Source organism: Sciurus vulgaris (genome assembly GCF_902686455.1).
Source record: "Sciurus vulgaris genome assembly, chromosome: 14".
Lineage (NCBI taxonomy): Eukaryota > Metazoa > Chordata > Mammalia > Rodentia > Sciuridae > Sciurus > Sciurus vulgaris.
In genome coordinates, this window is record NC_136475.1 from 44,488,517 (window position 1) to 44,507,696 (window position 19,180).

At 35.3% G+C, this 19,180-nt stretch overlaps 1 protein-coding gene across 8 annotated transcripts in view; it reads left to right on the forward strand.

Annotated features, from left to right (window-relative positions):
- Positions 1-19,180, forward strand: part of WDPCP (WD repeat containing planar cell polarity effector) — a 390,926-nt gene that overhangs the window by 175,043 nt on the left and 196,703 nt on the right. For all 8 annotated transcript variants that reach the window (XR_013758962.1, XM_079109698.1, XM_079109695.1 and 5 more), the window contains one exon: positions 113-236. Coding sequence is in view for 7 of the 8 variants with exons in the window: in XM_079109698.1 (XP_078965824.1) it covers positions 113-236 (124 nt within the window). In the remaining variant the exon portion in view is untranslated. The remainder of the gene's footprint in view (positions 1-112; positions 237-19,180) is intronic.

Consider the following 19,180-nt stretch of genomic DNA (forward strand, 5'->3'; position numbering starts at 1 on the left):
AAGCTCACATTTCATCCAAGTTTGCAAAACCTGACTGACTGCAAACATGAGTATTTTGTTGTAATTGAAGGAGTTTCACTTGTTTTAGTGCTGCTACGTTTGAATTCCACAGCACAGCTTGAGGCAAGCCTTGGAACCTTCTATGCTCCAACACGACCACTTCTGGATACAACTATTTTGGAATATAGAGACCAGATCAGCAGATATGCAAGGAGATTCTTCCACCACTTGCTCAGGTGAATGATATATTTGGACTGATTTGTGTCAGACTAATTGCCAATTTCAGGAGTCATCTTCTTTAATTAGAACATTCCATAATATGGCTATTTTCTAACAATCTATCTTTTAAAAGAAAAAGACTTCTTCTCTCAATATTTTTTATTTAATCTGTTCTTATTTTCCTTTTAAGGAAATATTTGAATATTGTTTGGGATTTTTACATCATCAGTATTCCTTAATATTCTTTCCCCTTTGATATTGAAGCAAAAAAATTCCAGTTATATAAAATCAATATAAAAATATTTACTCAATTTGTTCTTAGCACTGACAAATGTTTTCATTTAAATTAAAACTAAATATATGAATCTGCTTTAAAGCTCTGAGATAGTTGTTGGTTTGATTTCCTTCCAGAATTACTATAGAAAGATTCATCATTATTAAATAATGGGGCAAATTATTAACTTTACTGTCCCTCATTTTCTCTGCTTTCTGTAGGTATAATATGTTCCTTTAACCTTGAGATATGTTACAAATTAGATAATAATGTGACAAATGGCTCTGAGAAAAATACTGTAGACCTTGAAAGACAAATATATTTAGTATAATATAGATAGATAAATATATATATATATATATGTATATATGGTTCTGAAAACAGAATGGATAGATGGAAGGAAGATAAATGGATGAATAGATAAAAAGAGATTAGAGCACATGTAAAGGTGATACCATAAATTAAAAAAAAAGAAGTGATTGCCACAAAATTTAGAATTCTGTAGAGTAGAAAACAAATGTGGTAGAACAGGCAGGCACATGGGATCCTCTAAGGTATTAATGATCCATTTCTTAAGATGAGTAGTACATATCAGACTCTGTTAAAAATGATTACTCCTTTGTTTTGTGTGTGTGTGTGTGTGTGTAGCATGCTTTTGTATATAATGTGTGTTAAAGTAGAACATAATAGAATTTTCAATTCTGTGTACCAAAAGGAAGATTATATCAAGGGGTTGATTTTGGAGTTTTTAAATTTTACTAACACTATAATCTGTTATAGTGCCTTTTACTGTTTCAAAGACTTCAATACACATTCTCTCATTTTTTCCCTCAGAACGACCCTATAAAGGGAGTGTTGTCATTTGACAAATGAGTAGATTGAGTCAGAGATGGTAAGTGGTTTAATTAGATCAAATAACAGGTTGCTCATGGTGCCAGATCTTGAACTGGTATTCTTGATCCGCTGCTCCTTACTTACTATTTATTTGTCATTTGCTCTGTATATTTTAGATGCTGCATTATAAAATAACTGGAAATGGTCATCTACTCAAGAGTAGGCTGATTGATAAATATGCTTGACTGCCCAAAAAGGGGAGAAACTTCAGATTGGTCAGGGCTTGAGGAGTATCTTGTTGTGTAGATATTCATATTCTATAATTAATTTTCTATATATAAAGTGACACTTTGAACTTTACAAAGCAGTTAAATCTTTGGAAAACAGTATTTTTAGAAGCTGAAGTGCAAATATATTGCGAGAGTTATTATCTGTAATTGAATCTTGCCTTTTTATCTGAATAACTTTAGCATATTCAAGAGATTCTTCACCCTGAATGAGGCTGGCTTCCATGACTGAGAATGAATGCCAGAAATGTTGGAGCTCATGTCACATTTATTTGAACTTAGGACTTTGCTCTTATTGTTACTTTGTTTTTCTTCTTTATGGGTAATTTTAATTAGTTAAGCTGTTGCCTTAAGGGTCTGAAAAGATGAACAAGAAGCTTTGGGAGCATATTCTTGATGGCCTTACTGTGTCTTTGGCCTCACTGACTTTATGCAGTTGTTTGGTTTTTGCCTAAACGTCCTGTTATGCAACTGTGCAGTTAGCCTTAGGATGCTCATACTCTACAAGTGTGTAATTTTTTTTTGTTTACTGGTTTTCCTCAAATGAAGTTTCAAATTGTTTTTTGGAACTACTTTTGATAAAGTGACTTGATGCTGTCATTATTATTTTTGTTTTAGTACTATCATTATTATTAGACTTTAACTTTCTGTATGGTTACATCTGAAATCAGATGTTTTCCCTTGTGGTATACTAGCTTTTTCATGTTTCTTTTTTTTTTTTTTTTTTTTAATACTTGTCTACTATTTCATTTATTTTTTAAAATATTTTTTAGATGTTGATAGACCTTTATTTTATTCATTTATTTATACGTGGTGCAGAGAATTGAACCCAGTGCCTCACACATGCTAGGCAAAGAGATCTACCACTGAGCAACAACCCCAGCCCCTACTATTTCATTTATAGTGAATATTTATCAGATCTTTTGATAGTAGGCTATACATAGCATTGTGAGAAAAGAAAAGTAAGTTTAGAAGAAATTAAATGAGATAGCTTAAGTGGGACCCATTCTTTTGTTTAATCTGCTGCCAAAAAGTTCTCCTGCTTAGGGGTAGAGAAACAGACCAAAGGCCTTTTTGTATTTGTGAAGGGCTAGAATTGTATTACTCCCTGTGCTTTGGCTAGGCATTTTAATACCCTTTTTAAAAAAAAAAAAAAATTGTCAATGAACCTTTATTTATTTATATGTGGTGCTGAGGATTGAACACAGTGTTTCACACATGCTAGGCAAGTGCTCTATCACTTAGCTGGAACCCCAGCCCCTTAATACCCTATTTAAAAGGTTATTAAATAATGAAATAAGTCCTAAACAGTAAAGACCATCATAGAGAATATTAAATTAAAGATGAAGAAAAGGAGCTTCATGGAGATTAGGGAAGTTACTAGGATCATTCACATGGTATCCAGATTGTCTGACTCCAGACTGGATTCCTCTGATAAGAATAAAATACTAGATTGATTTCAATTTCATCCAGAATTGAAAGGGTAAGCCCATAGTATGAATTTGTGATAATGGACAAGTATACTGTGTGGAGATAGTTTTGGTTTTGTTGTGACAGTAGAGGAATTCCACAAGCATGTTTTTATGGTTTTTGGCCTCTTTTGTCTTTAGCAAGTATAAAAATTTACCTGAAAGCTTCCTCCAAATTCAAACAAATTTGAACTTTATAACTTATTTGTTTTTTCCTGAAATCTTTTTGAATGTTTAAAGTGATTGATTTTCACAAAAAAATTCCCTAGATGTGTAAATCTTTGCTCCTAACATTAAAGATAGAAAGCAGTAGAAACAGCCTTGATATGGTAAAGTGTGTATTATAATCAAATGTAAAGAGATGATACAGCAGTCTGATTTTAAGAAATCATTTAGCTGGAAAATACTAACATACAGAAGGCCCTCTTTGTTTAAAATCAATTTAGAATGTAATTGTTCCCCTTTCCTCTTTAATTAAATTGAATAGTATCCCAGAAGTAGTGAACAGGGAAGTACTAGCTAGAGTTTTTCATCATAAGCAAATAGGAACTGTAATGAGAACGTATAAATTTTGAAGAAAGTGCAAATCCTTCAAATGAGTATGCCACTGTTTTAGTCAGCTTTTTCACTGCTGTGACTAAAAGAATCTGACCAGCATAATTGTAAAGGAGAAAGAGTGTATTTGAGGGTTCACAGTTTCAGAGGTCTCAATCCATAACAGCTGGCTCCATGCCTCAGGGCTCGAGGTGAGGCTGAACATCATGGTAGAAGAGCGTGGCAGAGGGAAGCAGCTTATATCATCAGGAAGCAGAGAGAAAGAGAGAGAGAGAGACTCACTCCACTTTCCAGATACAAAATATATACCCCAATTCCAATCTCTTCCAGCCACACCCTGCCACTTCACTTAATTCCATCAGGGATTAATTCATTGATTGGGTTAAGACTCTTACAACCCAATCATTTTTCCTCTGAAACTTCCTGCATTGTTTCACATGTGAGCTCTTGGGGGACACCTCACATTCAAACTATAACAACCACATATGAAGCTTATATTATTCATATGAAAATAAAATATTATAAAGTTAGTAATTTATTTAAATTTATCTTTCCCCTTCTTAACTATAAGATTACAATTTTCTGACATACTGGTATTATGCAATAAAATAGTAGACAAAATTTTGGGAAAGGAAGCTTTATTGACTGGAACTAAACATATTGTGTTTATAAAATCTTTATGGGAAAATGTACTGATGTTACATTTTCCTTTGCAATACAAAAACAATAAAAACAAATTGATAGATATATAGAGGAATAGATAGGTGGAGAGATATGTGATGAAACAATATTATAAAATATAAAGATAAAATCCAGATGTACATACCTATTTTGGTGTCTTTGCTATATGTTTGAAAATTTTTATAATAAGGTGTTGGGAGAAAGTAAGAGTAGTCTTTTGGAAATGACAGCTTATGTGAACTGTATGAGAGGCAAAAAAAATATCATTTTGTGACTAAAAATGTTGTTAACAAACTCCATTTCTAGAAGGCTTTTTCACTTCTGCTTTGCACTAGTAGAACATTCCTGGTAAATAGAATAATTACATGAAATCAATTCAAAGAATATGAATACTAAGTTAGCTAAGGACAGTCAGGCAACAACATAGAATGATCTGCAGAGAAAAACTTCCTGGATAATACATTTAAAATATTTATTTAAAGTATGTGTGATCTGGTAGGAAACTAAGAAAAACGCTCAGAGGTTGAAATGTTAAGGATACTTGATTCCATAAGAGTAAGCAAACTCAAGGTTTGTCTTAGAGCACCTGCTGGCACCTGGCTGTGAGGTGGTTGGTGTACAAAGATTGTGTACTCTGAAGACAGGAGACCGGGGGCGATCCAAGATGGCAGACTAGAGAGTGACTGCATCTCCAGTCGCTCCAGAACCAAGGATTCAAGAAGGGGAGGCATTGAGAGACTCGAACTAAAATAGAACCATGGGGGCCAGATTCTCCAGCCTCGCAGAAAAGGACCCCAGTGAGAGCCTTTCTGCACAGAAGCAGCGCGGCCAGCTCCGGCCCGCCCTGCTGCCAGCTCCGGCCCGCCCCACACGTTGCTTCAGAGACCAGCACAGGGCGCCAGGGACTTCCCCAAGCAGCCCAGCCCCCTCCAGCGGGAAGCGCCTTTCTAGGCTAGCTTCTCGGGGCAGACCGCCCAGTGAGAGCCTTTTGACGCAGAGTCAGCCACAAGTCCCCAAGCCAGCGGAGACCTCCAACCCGCAAGCAGCTTCTGGGACCAGGGCTGGGCAGCCAGAGACCTCTCCAGGCAGCCTTGCCCCCCTCCAGCTGCAGGCTTTTTCCAAGGAGCGATCCAAGATGGCGGACTAGAGGGTGACTGCATCTCCAGTCGCTCCAGAACCCAGGATTCAAGAAAGGGAGGCATTGAGAGACTCGGACTAAAATAGAACTACGGGGGCCAGATTCTCCAGCCTCGCAGAGCAGGCCCCCCAGTGAGAGCCTTTCTGCACAGAAGCAGTGCGGCCAGCTCCGGCCCGCCCGGCTGCCAGCTCCGGCCTGCCCCGCAGGTTGCTTCAGAGACCAGCACAGGGCGCTAGGGACTTCCCCAAGCAGCCCAGCCCCCTTCGGCAGGAAGCGTCTTTCTAGGCTAGCTTCTCGGGGCAGACTGCCCAGTGAGAGCCTGTCTACACAGAGCCAGCTACAAGTCCCCAAGCCAGTGGAAACCTCCGACCTGCAAGCAGCCTCTGGGACCAGGGCTGGGCAACAAGAGACCTCTCCAGGTCTCTCCCTGGAACCAGTAGTGGGCTAGGGGCAGCGTTCTTTGGAAGCACTACATTATCAAGTTAATACAAGACTTCAAGCTACTGAAGGCTGGTAGGTGATACACTGGAAATCTACAGGGACACTATAAGCCAATAGAGGAAATCGACGATATCACAGAATCCCACTGACATCTGACAAATATGAGAAAACAAGGGAAGAAAATGTCCCAAACAAACCTAGATACTATATCAATAAAACCCAATGACAGCACAGCAGAAGAAATGTCAGAAAGGGAGTTCAGAATGTATATAATTAAAACAATAAGGGAAGCAAATGAGGAGATGAAAGAACAAATGCAGGCATTAAATGATCGCACCAATCAACAGAGCAAATAAGGGAAGCAAAAGAACATTTCAATAAAGCATTAGAGATACTGAAAAAAAACCAAACAGAAATCCTTGAAATGAAGGAAACAATAAACCAAGTTAAAAACTCCATAGAAAGCGTAACCAATAGGATAGATCATCTGGAAGACAGACCTCAGATATTGAAGACAAAATATTTAATCTTGAAAACAAGGTTGACCAAACAGAAAAGATGGTAAGAAATCATGAACAGAATCTACAAGAATTATGTGATATCATGAAGAGGCCAAATTTAAGAATTATTGGGTTTGAGGAAGGCTTAGAGAAACAAACCAAAGGAATGAACAATCTATTCAATGAAATAATATCAGAAAATTTCCCAAATCTGAAGAATGAAATGGAAATCCAAGTACAAGAGACTTATAGGACTCCAAATATACAAAATTGCAACAGACCTACACCAAGGCACATTATTATGAAAATACCTAACATGCAAAATAAAGACAATTTTAAAGGCCGCGAGAGAAAAGAATCAGATTACATTCAGGGGGAAACCAATAAGAATACCAGCAGATTTTTCAATCCAGACCCTAAAAGCTAGAAGGGCCTGGAACAACATTTACCAAGCCCTGAAAGAAAATGGATGCCAACCAAGAATCTTATAGCCAGCAAAACTTACTTTCAGATTTGACGATGAAATAAGATCCTTCCATGATAAACAAAAGCTAAAGGAATTTACAAAAAGAAAGCCGGCATTACAGAATATTCTCAGCAAAATATTCCATGAGGAAGAGATGAAAAACAACGATGTAAATCAGCAACGGGAGGAACTAACCTAAAGGAATAGCCAAATAAAGGAGAAACCAAATTATGTCAAAAAACAAAAATGAGTCCAATGACTACAAATACAAATCATATCACAATAATAACCCTGAATGTTAATGGCCTGAACTCATCAATCAAAAGACATAGACTGGCAGAATGGATTAAAAAGAAAAAGCCAACAATTTGCTGCCTGCAAGAGGCTCATCTCATAGGAAGAGATACCCACAGACTAAAGATGAAAGGATAGGAAAAAAACATACCATGCACACGGACAGAGCAAAAAAGCCAGAGTATCCATCCTCATTTCAGGTAATGTGGACTTCAAGACAAAACTAGTCAGAAGGAATAAAGAAGGACATTACATACTGCTTAAGGGAAGCATAAATCAGCAAGACATAACAATCATATATATCTATGCCCCGAACATTGGCTCATCCATGTACGTGAAACAAATCCTTCTCAATTCCAGATATCAAATAGACCACAACACAATAATACTAGGCGATTTTAACACACTGCTCTCACCGATGGATAGATCGTCCAAACAAAAATTGAATAAAGAAACCATAGATCTCAATAACACAATCAACAATTTAGATTTAACCGACTTATATAGAATATACAATCCAACAAAGAACGAATACACTTTCTTCTCAGCAGCACATGGATCCTTCTCTAAAATAGACCATGTCTTATGCCACAAAGCTACTGTTAGCCAATACAAGAAGATAGAGATACTACCTTGTACTCTATCAGATCATAATGGATTGAAATTAGAAATAAATGACAGAATAAAAAACAGAAACTTCTCCAATACCTAGAGATTAAATAATACACTATTATATGATGAATGGATAACAGAAGACATCAGGAGGGAAATAAAAAAATTCTTAGAAGTAAACGAGAACAAAGACACATCATATCAAAATCTCTGGGACACTATGAAAGCAGTACTTAGAGGAAGATTTATTTCATGGGGCGCATTCAACAAAAGAAGTAGAAATCAACAAATAAATGACTTAACACTACAGCTCAAAGCCCTAGAAAAAGAAGAGCAGACCAACACCAAAAGTAGTAGAAGACAGGAAATAGATAAAATCAGATCCAAAATCAACAAAATTGAAACAAAAGAAACAATCGGAAAAATTATCAAAATAAATAGTTGGTTCTTTGAAAAAATAAACAAAATTGATAAACCCTTAGCCACACTAACAAAGAGAAAGAGGGAGAAAACTCAAATTACTAAAATTCAGAATGAACAAGGAAATATCACAACAGACACGAGTGAAATACAAAACATAATTAGAAGCTATTTTGAAAATCTATACTCCAACAAAACAGAAAACCTCGAAGACATCAACAAGTTTCTAGAGACATATGAATTACCTAAACTGAACGAGGAGGACATACACAACTTAAATAAATCAATTTCAAGCCATGAAATAGAAGAGGTCATCAAAAGCCTACCAACAAAGAAAAGTCCGGGACCCGATGGGTTCTCAGCCGAGTTCTACAAAACCTTTAAAGAAGAGCTCATTCCAATACTTCTCAAAGTATTCCATAAAATAGAAGAGAAGGGAACCCTCCCAAACTCATTCTATGAAGCCAATATCACCCTGATACCTAAACCAGACAGAGACACATCGAGGAAGGAAAATTTCAGACCAATATCCTTAATGAACATCGACGCAAAAATTCTCAACAAAATTTTAGCAAATCGCATACAAAAATAGATTAAAAAGATAGTGCACCACGATCAAGTGGGTTTCATCCCAGTACTGCAAGGTTGGTTCAACATTCAGAAATCAATAAATGTCATTCACAGTATCAACAGACTGAAAGTTAAAAATCACATGATTATTTCAATAGATGCAGAGAAAGCATTCGATAAAATACAGCATCCCTTCATGCTCAAAACACTAGAAAAAATTGGGGTAGTGGGAACATTGCCCATGGCCAATATCATTCTAAATGATGAAAAACTGAAAGCATTCCCCCTAAAAACTGGAACAAGGCAGGGATGCCCTCTTTCACCACTTCTATTCAACATTGTTCTTGAGACTCTAGCCAGAGCAATTAGACAAACCAAAGAAATTAAAGGGATACAAATTGGAAAAGAGGAACTCAAAGTATCCCTGTTCGCTGATGACATGATTATATATTTAGAGGAACCTGGAAATTCCACCAGAAAACTCTTAGAACTCGTGAGTGAATTCAGTAAAGTAGCAGGTTACAAGATCAATGCTCATAAATCCAATGCATTTTTTTTACGTAAGTGATGAATCTTCAGAAAGAGAAATTAGGAAAACTACCCCATTCACAATAGCATCAAAAAAATAAAATAAAATGAAATACTTGGGAATCAATCTCACAAAAGAGGTGAAAGACCTCTACAATGAGAACTACAGAACACTAAAGAAAGAAATTAAAGAAAACCTTAGAAGATGGAAAGATCTCCCATGTTCATGGATAGGCAGAATTAATATTGTCAAAATGGCCATACTACCTAAAGTGCTATATAGATTCAATGCAATTCCAATTAAAATCCCAGTGATGTACCTTACAGAAATAGAGCAAGCAATTATGAAATTCATCTGGAAGAATAAGAAACCCAGAATAGCTAAAGCAATCCTTAGGAGACAGAACGAAGCAGGGGATATTGCAATACCAGATCTTCAACTCTATTACAAAGCAATAGTAACAAAAACAGCATGGTATTGGTACCAAAATAGACAGGTAGATCAATGGTACAGAATAGAGGACATGGACACAAACCCAAATAAATACAATTTTCTCATACTAGACAAAGGTGCCAAATATATGCAATGGAGAAAAGATAGCCTCTTCAACAAATGGTGCTGGGAAAACTGGAAAACCATATGCAACAGAATGAAATTAAACCCCTATCTCTTACCCTGCACAAAACTCAACTCAAAATGGATCAAGGACCTCGGAATCAGACCAGAGACCCTGCATCTTATAGAAGAAAAATGTAGGTCCAAACCTTCAACTTGTTGGCTTAGGATCAGACTTCCTTAACAGGACTCCCATAGCACAAGAAATAAAAGCAAGAATCAACAACTGAGATAGATTCAAACTAAAAAGCTTTCTCTCAGGAAAGGAAACTATCAGTAATGTGAAGAGAGAGCCTACAGAGTGGGAGAATATCTTTGCCACTCATACTTCAGATAGAGCGCTAATATCCAGAATCTATAAAGAACTCAAAAAACTCTACATGAAGAATACAAATAATCCAATCAACAAATGGGCTAAGGAAATGAACAGACACTTCACAGAAGAAGATGTACAAGCAGTCAACAGATAAATGAAAAAATGTTCAACATCTCTATTAATAAGAGAAATGCAAATCAAAACTACCGTAAGATTTCATCTCACCCCAATTAGAATGGCGATTATCAAGAACATAAGCAACAATAGGTGTTGGCGAGGATGTGGGGGAAAAGGTACACTCATACATTGCTTGTGGGGTTGCAAATTAGTGCACTCTGGAAAGCAGTATGGAGATTCCTCAGAAAGCTTGGAATGGAACCACCATTTGACCCAGCTATCCCACTCCTTGGCCTATACCCAAAGGACTTAAAATCAGCATACTATAGAGATACAGCCACATCAATGTTCATAGCTGCTCAATTCACAATAGCCAGATTGTGGAACCAACCTAGATGCCCTTCAGTTGATGAACGGATAAGGAAACTGTGGCATATATATACAATGGAATATTACTCCACCATGAAGAATGATATAATTATGGCATTTGCAGGCAAATGGATGAAATTGGAGGATATCATGCTAAGTGAGATAAGCCAATCTCAAAAAACTAAAGGACAAATGATCTCGCTGATAAGCGGATGAGAACAATTAAGGGGGGGTAGGAGGGGTTAGCGTTAGGGTTAGGGTTAGGTTTAGGGTTAGGGATAAGGAGGGTGGTAAGAATGGAGGAAGGAAGGACTGTATAGAGGGAAAAGGGGGGTGGGAGGGGAGGGGGGAAGGAAAAAAAAAGAATGAATCAAACAACATTGCCCTATGTAAATTTCTGATTTTTAATAAAAAAATGGAAAAAAAAAAAAGACAGGAGACGAGCTGAGGGCTAAAGCAGAGGGGGAGATTGAATCAGCGATTCTATAGAAACCTGGACTCTTGAAGGGCAGCATCCTTTATGAGAAAACTAGAAAGAAGGAAAGTGTGAGATGCAAAAAGAATGGTGGGCAGAAAATAATGATAAACTTATAGGAATCTAAACAAAAATTGTTAACTAAAGCATATACACCAATGTCTAATTCAAGGGGTTAAAACTAACATAAAATCTTAGACAGTAACAATATATAAATCGGAAAAGAAGTAAAAAAGGTAAAGTATTTGAAGGTTCTTATGCTTTTCAAGAGGAAGATAAAAGATATTTACTAGTTCTAGGTTTTATTAAGTAGACTTTTATTATGGTTGACTTTCTGGGATAATCACTAAAAGAAAAGAAGTAGAGTATGTAATTTTCATACAAGTAGAGGGAAAATGTTGGATAAGGAAAAAAAAAAGTATCCTCCAAAATGGTAAGAATTAGAGGAAGGTGCAGCATGCAGAGGAAGAGGTATGGAAAAAAAAGATGGAAAATAGTAAACTTACAATAAGGTAATAAAAGTGACTCTCCAAAGTCAATAATTATTGTCAATGTAAGTATGCTTAATTTTTCATTTGCACAATCTTAGATTGTTTTAAACAGATTTTTCTCTTAAGTTTTTACAAGGCACCTAAAATACAGAAAGTTAAAAACTCAGAGAGCAGAAAAAAATTTATATCAAATGAATACTCAGAAGAGACCTAATGTAGTTATAGTAATGTTGTGCAAATAGTCTTTTAAAAAATCATTAGTAGAGATGACTGGAGATCAATATTGACAGAAAAACGCATTCACTGGGAAAATATAACAATTTTAAATGAGTGTAGCACAGCTCAATGAACACAAAGCAAAAACTGAAAAATCTGCTGTCATAGTTAAGAGCTTTTTAATTCCCTGTGTACAGTAACTGATAGATTGAGCAAATAAAATATCAATAAAGAAATAAAAGATTTGAACAAAATAATTAAAAGTTTGATGCCCGGTGCAGTGGTATAATGGACATTATATAAAGTACCATATACAAGAGCTGTAGGCTAGATTTTCTTTCATGAATAAACACTTATATAAATTGATCATATTCTAGGTCACAAAATTCAGGAGAATTTCAAAGGGTTAATTTTGTTTACTCCACAATTAATTACCAAATGCCACATATACTATCATTATAACTACAAAGATAGCAATGAACAAAACAGACACACGCACACACACACAAACCCACACACACAGAAATCTGTAGCATCATAGGGTTTACAATGTGAAAGAGCAATATGTAAATAAGTGGGTAAAGTAGGTCAAGTAATGATATGTATCATGAAGGAGAAGAAGCAGGGAAGGGGCTCAGGGAGTATTGGGTGCTGAAGTATGTGGACTGCAATTGTAAAATAAACTGTCAGGAAAGGCCTCACTAAAAAGGTGAAATGTGAGTTAAATCCCAGCAATTTGGCTAGAGCAGAAGAGTAAGAGAATGGGTCAGAGAAGTAGCAAGTGGCTGGGTCACACAGGCCTTTTTGATCATTCTAAGGAACCGAGATTCTTCTCATGAATATTAAGAGAAGTCAGGGGATTATTTGAAACCAAGGAGTGAATAGATATCTCAGATCCTGTGTTGAAAATAGACAGACTTCAGAAGATTAAGGATAAGGAGATCAGTTAGGAGGCTATTGGGAAATGGTGGCCATTTAGAACAGAGTGCTAGCAAAAGACGTGAGGAGAGAGTGATTGGGTTTGGATATATTGAAAGTTTTAATGATAGGATTTGTGGATCTATTGGACAAAGGGTATGATATAGAAGTCAAGGCTGGACATGGTGGCATACTTCTGTAATCCTAGCACCTCCAGGAGTCTGAGGTAGGAGGATTGCAGGTTTGAGGCCAGCCTTAGCAACTTAGCAAGACTCTCAGTAACTTAGTGATACCCTGTCTCAATAAATAAATAAACACATAAATAAATAAATAAGGCTGGTGATGTAGCTCAATGGTAATGCCCTCCTGGGTTCAATCCTAAGAAAGAAAGGGGAGGTATGGTGGGGAGGGAGGGAAAAATCAAAAGAAGTCAAGGATGGCTTCAAGTGTTTGGTCCTGAACAACTGGAAAAATAAGAGTTACCATGGATAAGATCAGTGACTGCAAAAAGTACAGATATGTGGGAAAAGATCCAGGTTTGGGGGCAAGTTAAGTTTAAGTGTAATTCAGAAATGAGTTTTGGGATAGAAATAAAAAGGGAATTATATATCCTTAAAATGTTTACATTGGAAGACTCAAAATTAATCAGCTATGCATTTTTTTAAGTTTTAAAAATCAATAAAATGAAGCAAGTAGAGGGAAAAATAAACATATATATTTAGAATTTAATATAACAAAAACTAAAATTATAAAGGAATAATAATGCTAAACATTTGCTCTTTAACAAGATTAGTAAAACAAACATAATGAAGGGAATATGAAGAATAACTTCATGACAACAAAACTTGAAAAATTGGGAAATTCTTAGAAAAATAAAAATAACCAAAACTGACTGAAAAAGAAATAGAAGATTTGATAGCTATATAACCACTAAAGAAACTGGCAATTAATGTTTCTCCCTAAAATACACTGTAGTCCTGAGATAATTTTAACAAGTTCCATATGTATATTTACACAGCTTTTTTCTTTGTTTTTTTTTTTTTTGTTTGTTTGTTTAGTCCCTTTTTTTTTCAATGTACTTTTTACAAAGTTGTAAATGTTGAGTACCTGGAATTTTAATATCTTTAAAAAATCCCAACAGTTGATTTGTTATGATGGCATTCCAAGAGACTGTTACTCTCTTTGATCTGGTACTCAGATTTAAAGACTGTTTAAGTATAGTGAGTGATCTACACACATCTGAACAGGCCCTTGTTTAGGGACAGAATGATAGAACAAAAGTGAAAATAATAGGCAAGAACAACTGTGAAACCTCAAATCCCTTAGCTGAAAGCATCTAGAAAGATGTGATCTTACAGGTGAAGGAGCTGGTTTTCATTTGAGCCCCGTTAGGGCTGGCTGGTGGGAGAGAAACATCTTGAGTAGGGGCTGCTCTTTCAATTCCTGCCAAGGGTAGAGGATAGGATGGGGGAAGTCCTCTGCCATAAAGGCAGTTTTTAAAAATTTGTGATGCTAATCAGTAAATTAGGAAACCAAGTAAAACTGACAGAATATCACATAAATCACATAAAGGCTGTGCCATGAAAAAATTTTGCATACCTGGCTCTTCTTCCTCAAGGCTTCCCTTTTACAGCTAATCAGGTATATGAGTTGGGGGGGGGGGGGGGCAGCTGCAGGGGGTACTCAAAGTATCCCAACTGTGTGCACCTAGTAGTCTAGCTTTCCTTCAGAGAAAATACCATAAAGAATTTATTAGGCAAATTCATTATATCTGTAGAAATCACAGCTCAAGGAACACTCATGGTATTTAAAACATGAGCATCAGTAATAAAGTTCAAGACTTTGTCTACCCATATGAGATGTATTTGTTTTCTTGGTATAGAAACAATAATCCTTTACTCATTTTATTACATATTTAAACTTAAAGGAATTATGTTCTATTCAAAAAATTATGAACTGATGATGTAACCTTATTTCTAGTTATAGCTAACCCTCACGCATCTATCTCCTAGAGAAGAAGTACCATTTGATACTTTTTTAACTACCCCCCATTGCCTCTTCCTTCCCCACAGATAAGCATGTTCAAATAATAAAGGATTCAGTTTGCTGTAGATTCTGATTCTTATTGTCTATCTCATTACATTTTATAGAAAAAGATACTTTAGTTTCTGGGGAACTGAGGATCATCTGTCTAAATTATATATCTAGAAGAACAAATCCTAGATTTTCTCAAGAGACTTCCTAGTTATGGACCTTAGAATGCTGAAGTGGTTGAAAAGAAGAGCATTACTTTGATAAATTCTTTAATGAGAACTCTGATTACAGGTGGTTATTGATGTGCAAGGACACGTTTATCTTTTTTTTTTTCATGTTTGTCTTTTGGTTATTGATTTTATAAATAAAAGTTGTTTAAACCAAGCCTTCCCATTAATTTGTTTTCCTGATCCTCCTACTATGCATGGCCATCACCATTGTTTAAAACATAAAGCTGCATTTTTTTTTCAAAACAAAAATAGCTTTCTGATTGTAGATATAACACATGATTTTTTCCCTATAATTTAGATATCATGACTGTCTTTTCATGTTAATAAACATAGAGCTACATCCATCCTCCTGTAAACAGATAAGGACTATTTCCAATTTTTTGCCATTATAAACATTGCTTCAAGAAACATTTCATGTGCATAATTATTTATTCCAGACACACTCATACAAACACACACACACACACACACACACACACACACACACACACAATGTATATATCGATGAATTTTGAAGATTCTTGATACTGATTGTCCAATGTTCCTGACATCATTCTGCGATATCACTAATCTCATCCTACCTATAGTGGAAATAATTTCTTGAAGCATTAACAATTGAATAGGTGAAAACTGGCACCTCATGGCTTTCATTTTTTTAATGTCTGAAATTTTTCCTCATTTTTTCTGGCTATTTGTTTTATAATTAATAAACTTTATTTTTAGAACATTTTTAGGCTCACAGCAAAATTGAATGGAAAGTACCAAGTTTCTACATACTCCTTGTTCCCAGTGGTTTTAGTTCCTTTTTTTAAAATAATGATTATTATGTACATTTGTAGAGAGGCTATTTGTATCACTATGTGGATAGCTATTATTTAATGTGTCCTTCTATTTAAAGCTAAGGACTCTTATAAGCATGATCACATTTAATCTTCACATTCCAGTATGAAGACATTTTTATTCCTATTTTCTGGATGAGGACACTTAGATTAATTAACTTGGTCATAAACAGTAGGAGGTGGAACAGAATTCTCATGTGGGTCCAGCTGACCTCAAAGTCCTTTCTCTCACCACCACACTATGAAATAAACCTCCTCAGGAGATAAGGAGTCTTCCCCAGAAGTACTTTTGTAAAAGGAGGGGTATACTGCAGTCTAACAGAGAATTACAAGAAAGTTTGAACATGGGCACATTTTTAGTATCCTTTAGCTTCCATTTCTCGATTTATAAATAAGGATAATCATGGCACTTATTACACTACCATATTGTGAGAATTAACATAATAATGCATTTAACTAGAGCTTAAGGTACAAGTTTGACACATTAGTAAGGGCACATTGAATGCTTAATGATATTGATTATGGTATTGTAGAGATTAAAACATTAGATAAAGGTGGAGTAACTGATCTTTTAAGCCTTATTTCTTGACTTTTTTTTTTTTCAAAAATTAAAAAGAAATTTTCATTTCTGTAGTACATTAGGACCAGGACCTAAAACCACAGACTTTTGATCTCTTAAGGACTGACTTTCTTTGGATAGCTCTTTTTTCCTAATGGGAGGACTAATTGTGAGAGTTCCTCCCTATCAGCTCACTCAGTCCAAAGTAATAGAGAATGGCCTGGGGCAGACATTGGGCAATTTAGGCAATGGCTTAATGCAGAGCCACACCTTCAATTGACTTAAGATCCTGAGTTCATCTAACACTCCCAGAATAAGTTTCACTGTAAACAATGTAAGATCATTTATGCCTAGTACATTACCAGACAGTGGTTGTGAATATTATTAACTGGGTCAGATAAACATTGTGCAAATGTTATTTGGACCTACACTAAACTGTTTTGTGTGCCATTCTTTATGATTTACTATTGATATTTCATCATTGTTCCCTTAGACTTGGAAAATGTAGAACCCACTAAGTAGGAAAAGTTTAGCTTAGGGAACAGAGATTTGAATCTTCTATTTAAAGGATCCTGGGGAACAGTATCATGGATATTCAGGGTTGAAAAGAACCTAAAACTATAGAGAAATCTCACATACCTGCACTTACTCCACCAAACCAGGAAGATTGTCCTCCTGGTTTGATGGTCAGGTGTTTGTTTAATTTTAAAAGTATCTCCTAAAAATACACTTTCAATGGGGCAGTATTGCCCTTAAAGGGGCAAAAGTTGGTTCTTAGGTATTGAAAAATATATTAGCTATAACAATGATTTGTGGCCTTCCAAGGTTCAACCTTACCTGGCAAATTTTATTCCTTAGTATTTGATTTATCTTGTCAAGAAATTTAATTAAGTTAACCTGAATTTAAACATAATATTTAACAATAATATTATATTAATTACTTTAGAAATGAGAGTTTGTTGAGTAAATGTAATTTGTAGATCCTAGCAATAAAAAGTTGGGATTTAGGAATTCCTATTATATAGGAATGGAGGAGGCAATTTCTGATATACCAAACACAATAGAGATGGGACCAACCTAGGTATGCTACACAGGGGTGGATTTTGGTCCACATATGGTACCACTGAGCTTATATGACAGTGGGGGAAGAGGTAGGGAAAGATAATTGGAAGTAAAGAACTTCACAGTAGTGTACAAGAGATGCCAAAAAGGCAACTTCGTCTACCAGGCTTTAGGTTATCTTTTGAACAACAGCAACCCCAAGCTTACAACAAAATTAATATTTTTAAAAATTAAGCTTAATTTTGAGAAAATTATAGGCTCATGCAAAAGTGAGAAATAATAGAGAGATCCTAGTACTCCAACCCATTTCCCTTAATGTTAAGATCTTACAAAATGACAGTAATATATCACACAGCAGATTGACATTAGTGCAGTCAAGATACAGAGCATTTTATCCCCATGGGATTTCTCATTTGTCCTTTTATAGTCACACCAACTTTCCTCCCACTCCACCCCTTTCTAAGGCCTTGGCAACCACCAATTTGTTCTTCATTTTTATAATTTTGTCATTTCAAGAATCTTATATAAATGGAATTATACAGTACCTAACCTTTTGGGATTGGCTTTTTTCACTCAGCACTAATGCTGTAGAAATTTATCCAAATTGTTATATGTAATCAGTAGTTCATTCCTATCACTGAATAGTACTAAATGATACAGACCTACCACACTTGGTTTAACCATTCACTCACAAAGGATATCTGGGTTGTTCCCAGCTTTTGCCTATTAAAAGTAACGCTGCTATAAACATTCATGTACTGATTTTTATGTGAACATAAATTTTCAATTTCTCTGGGATAAATGCCCAGGAGTGCAGTTGCTGGTTTATAGGAAAATTGCATGTTTAGTTGTTTTGTTTTGTTTTGTTTTAAACAAAACAGAAATGTGTGAACAATTCTGCTTCTGTACATTTGTGCTGGTATTTAGTGCTGCCACTTTTTAAAATTATTTTAACCATTCTTAGAAATGTGTAGTGATATTTCAGTGTGGCTTTAATTTCCATAACCCTAATGATAATAATGTTTGAACATCTTTTTATTCAATTATTTGCCATTAATATATCCTTTTGGTGAAATATCTTAATAACTTTTGCCCATTTTCTAATTTGTATTTTTTTTCTGCAAGTTTGTAGTCTTCCTTGTGTATTATAAATACTCATCCTTTGTCAGATATGTGGTTTGCAATATTTTCTTCTAATCTATAACTTGTATTTGGAGATACACATATTATTATCTTTTTACATATTATTATTATCATTGTGATTATCATCCTTAACACTGCCTAAGGGACCTATCTTCAGTTATTCGTGCTCTTAACATTTATACCAATCCTACCCTAACTTGTTTCTCCCTTGCATTGTTGTGTGAGAGACTCTATGGTTAAGTTCATGGATTTTTAGTTCATGTAGTTTGATGAAAACAGCGAAATACAGGTTTGTGATTCTTTTTTTTTTTTTAAGTTTTACTGTTTTATAAAAGTTCTCTTTTTTACACACACATACACACACGGTTATACTTATTTTTAACATAGTTACCAGCAGATAATATTTCTAATACTGCTTTTTCCCCAATACTTTTTATTTGTTCTTTTTAGATATACATGACAGTAGAGTATATTTTGACATACATACACAGAGTATAACTTATTCAA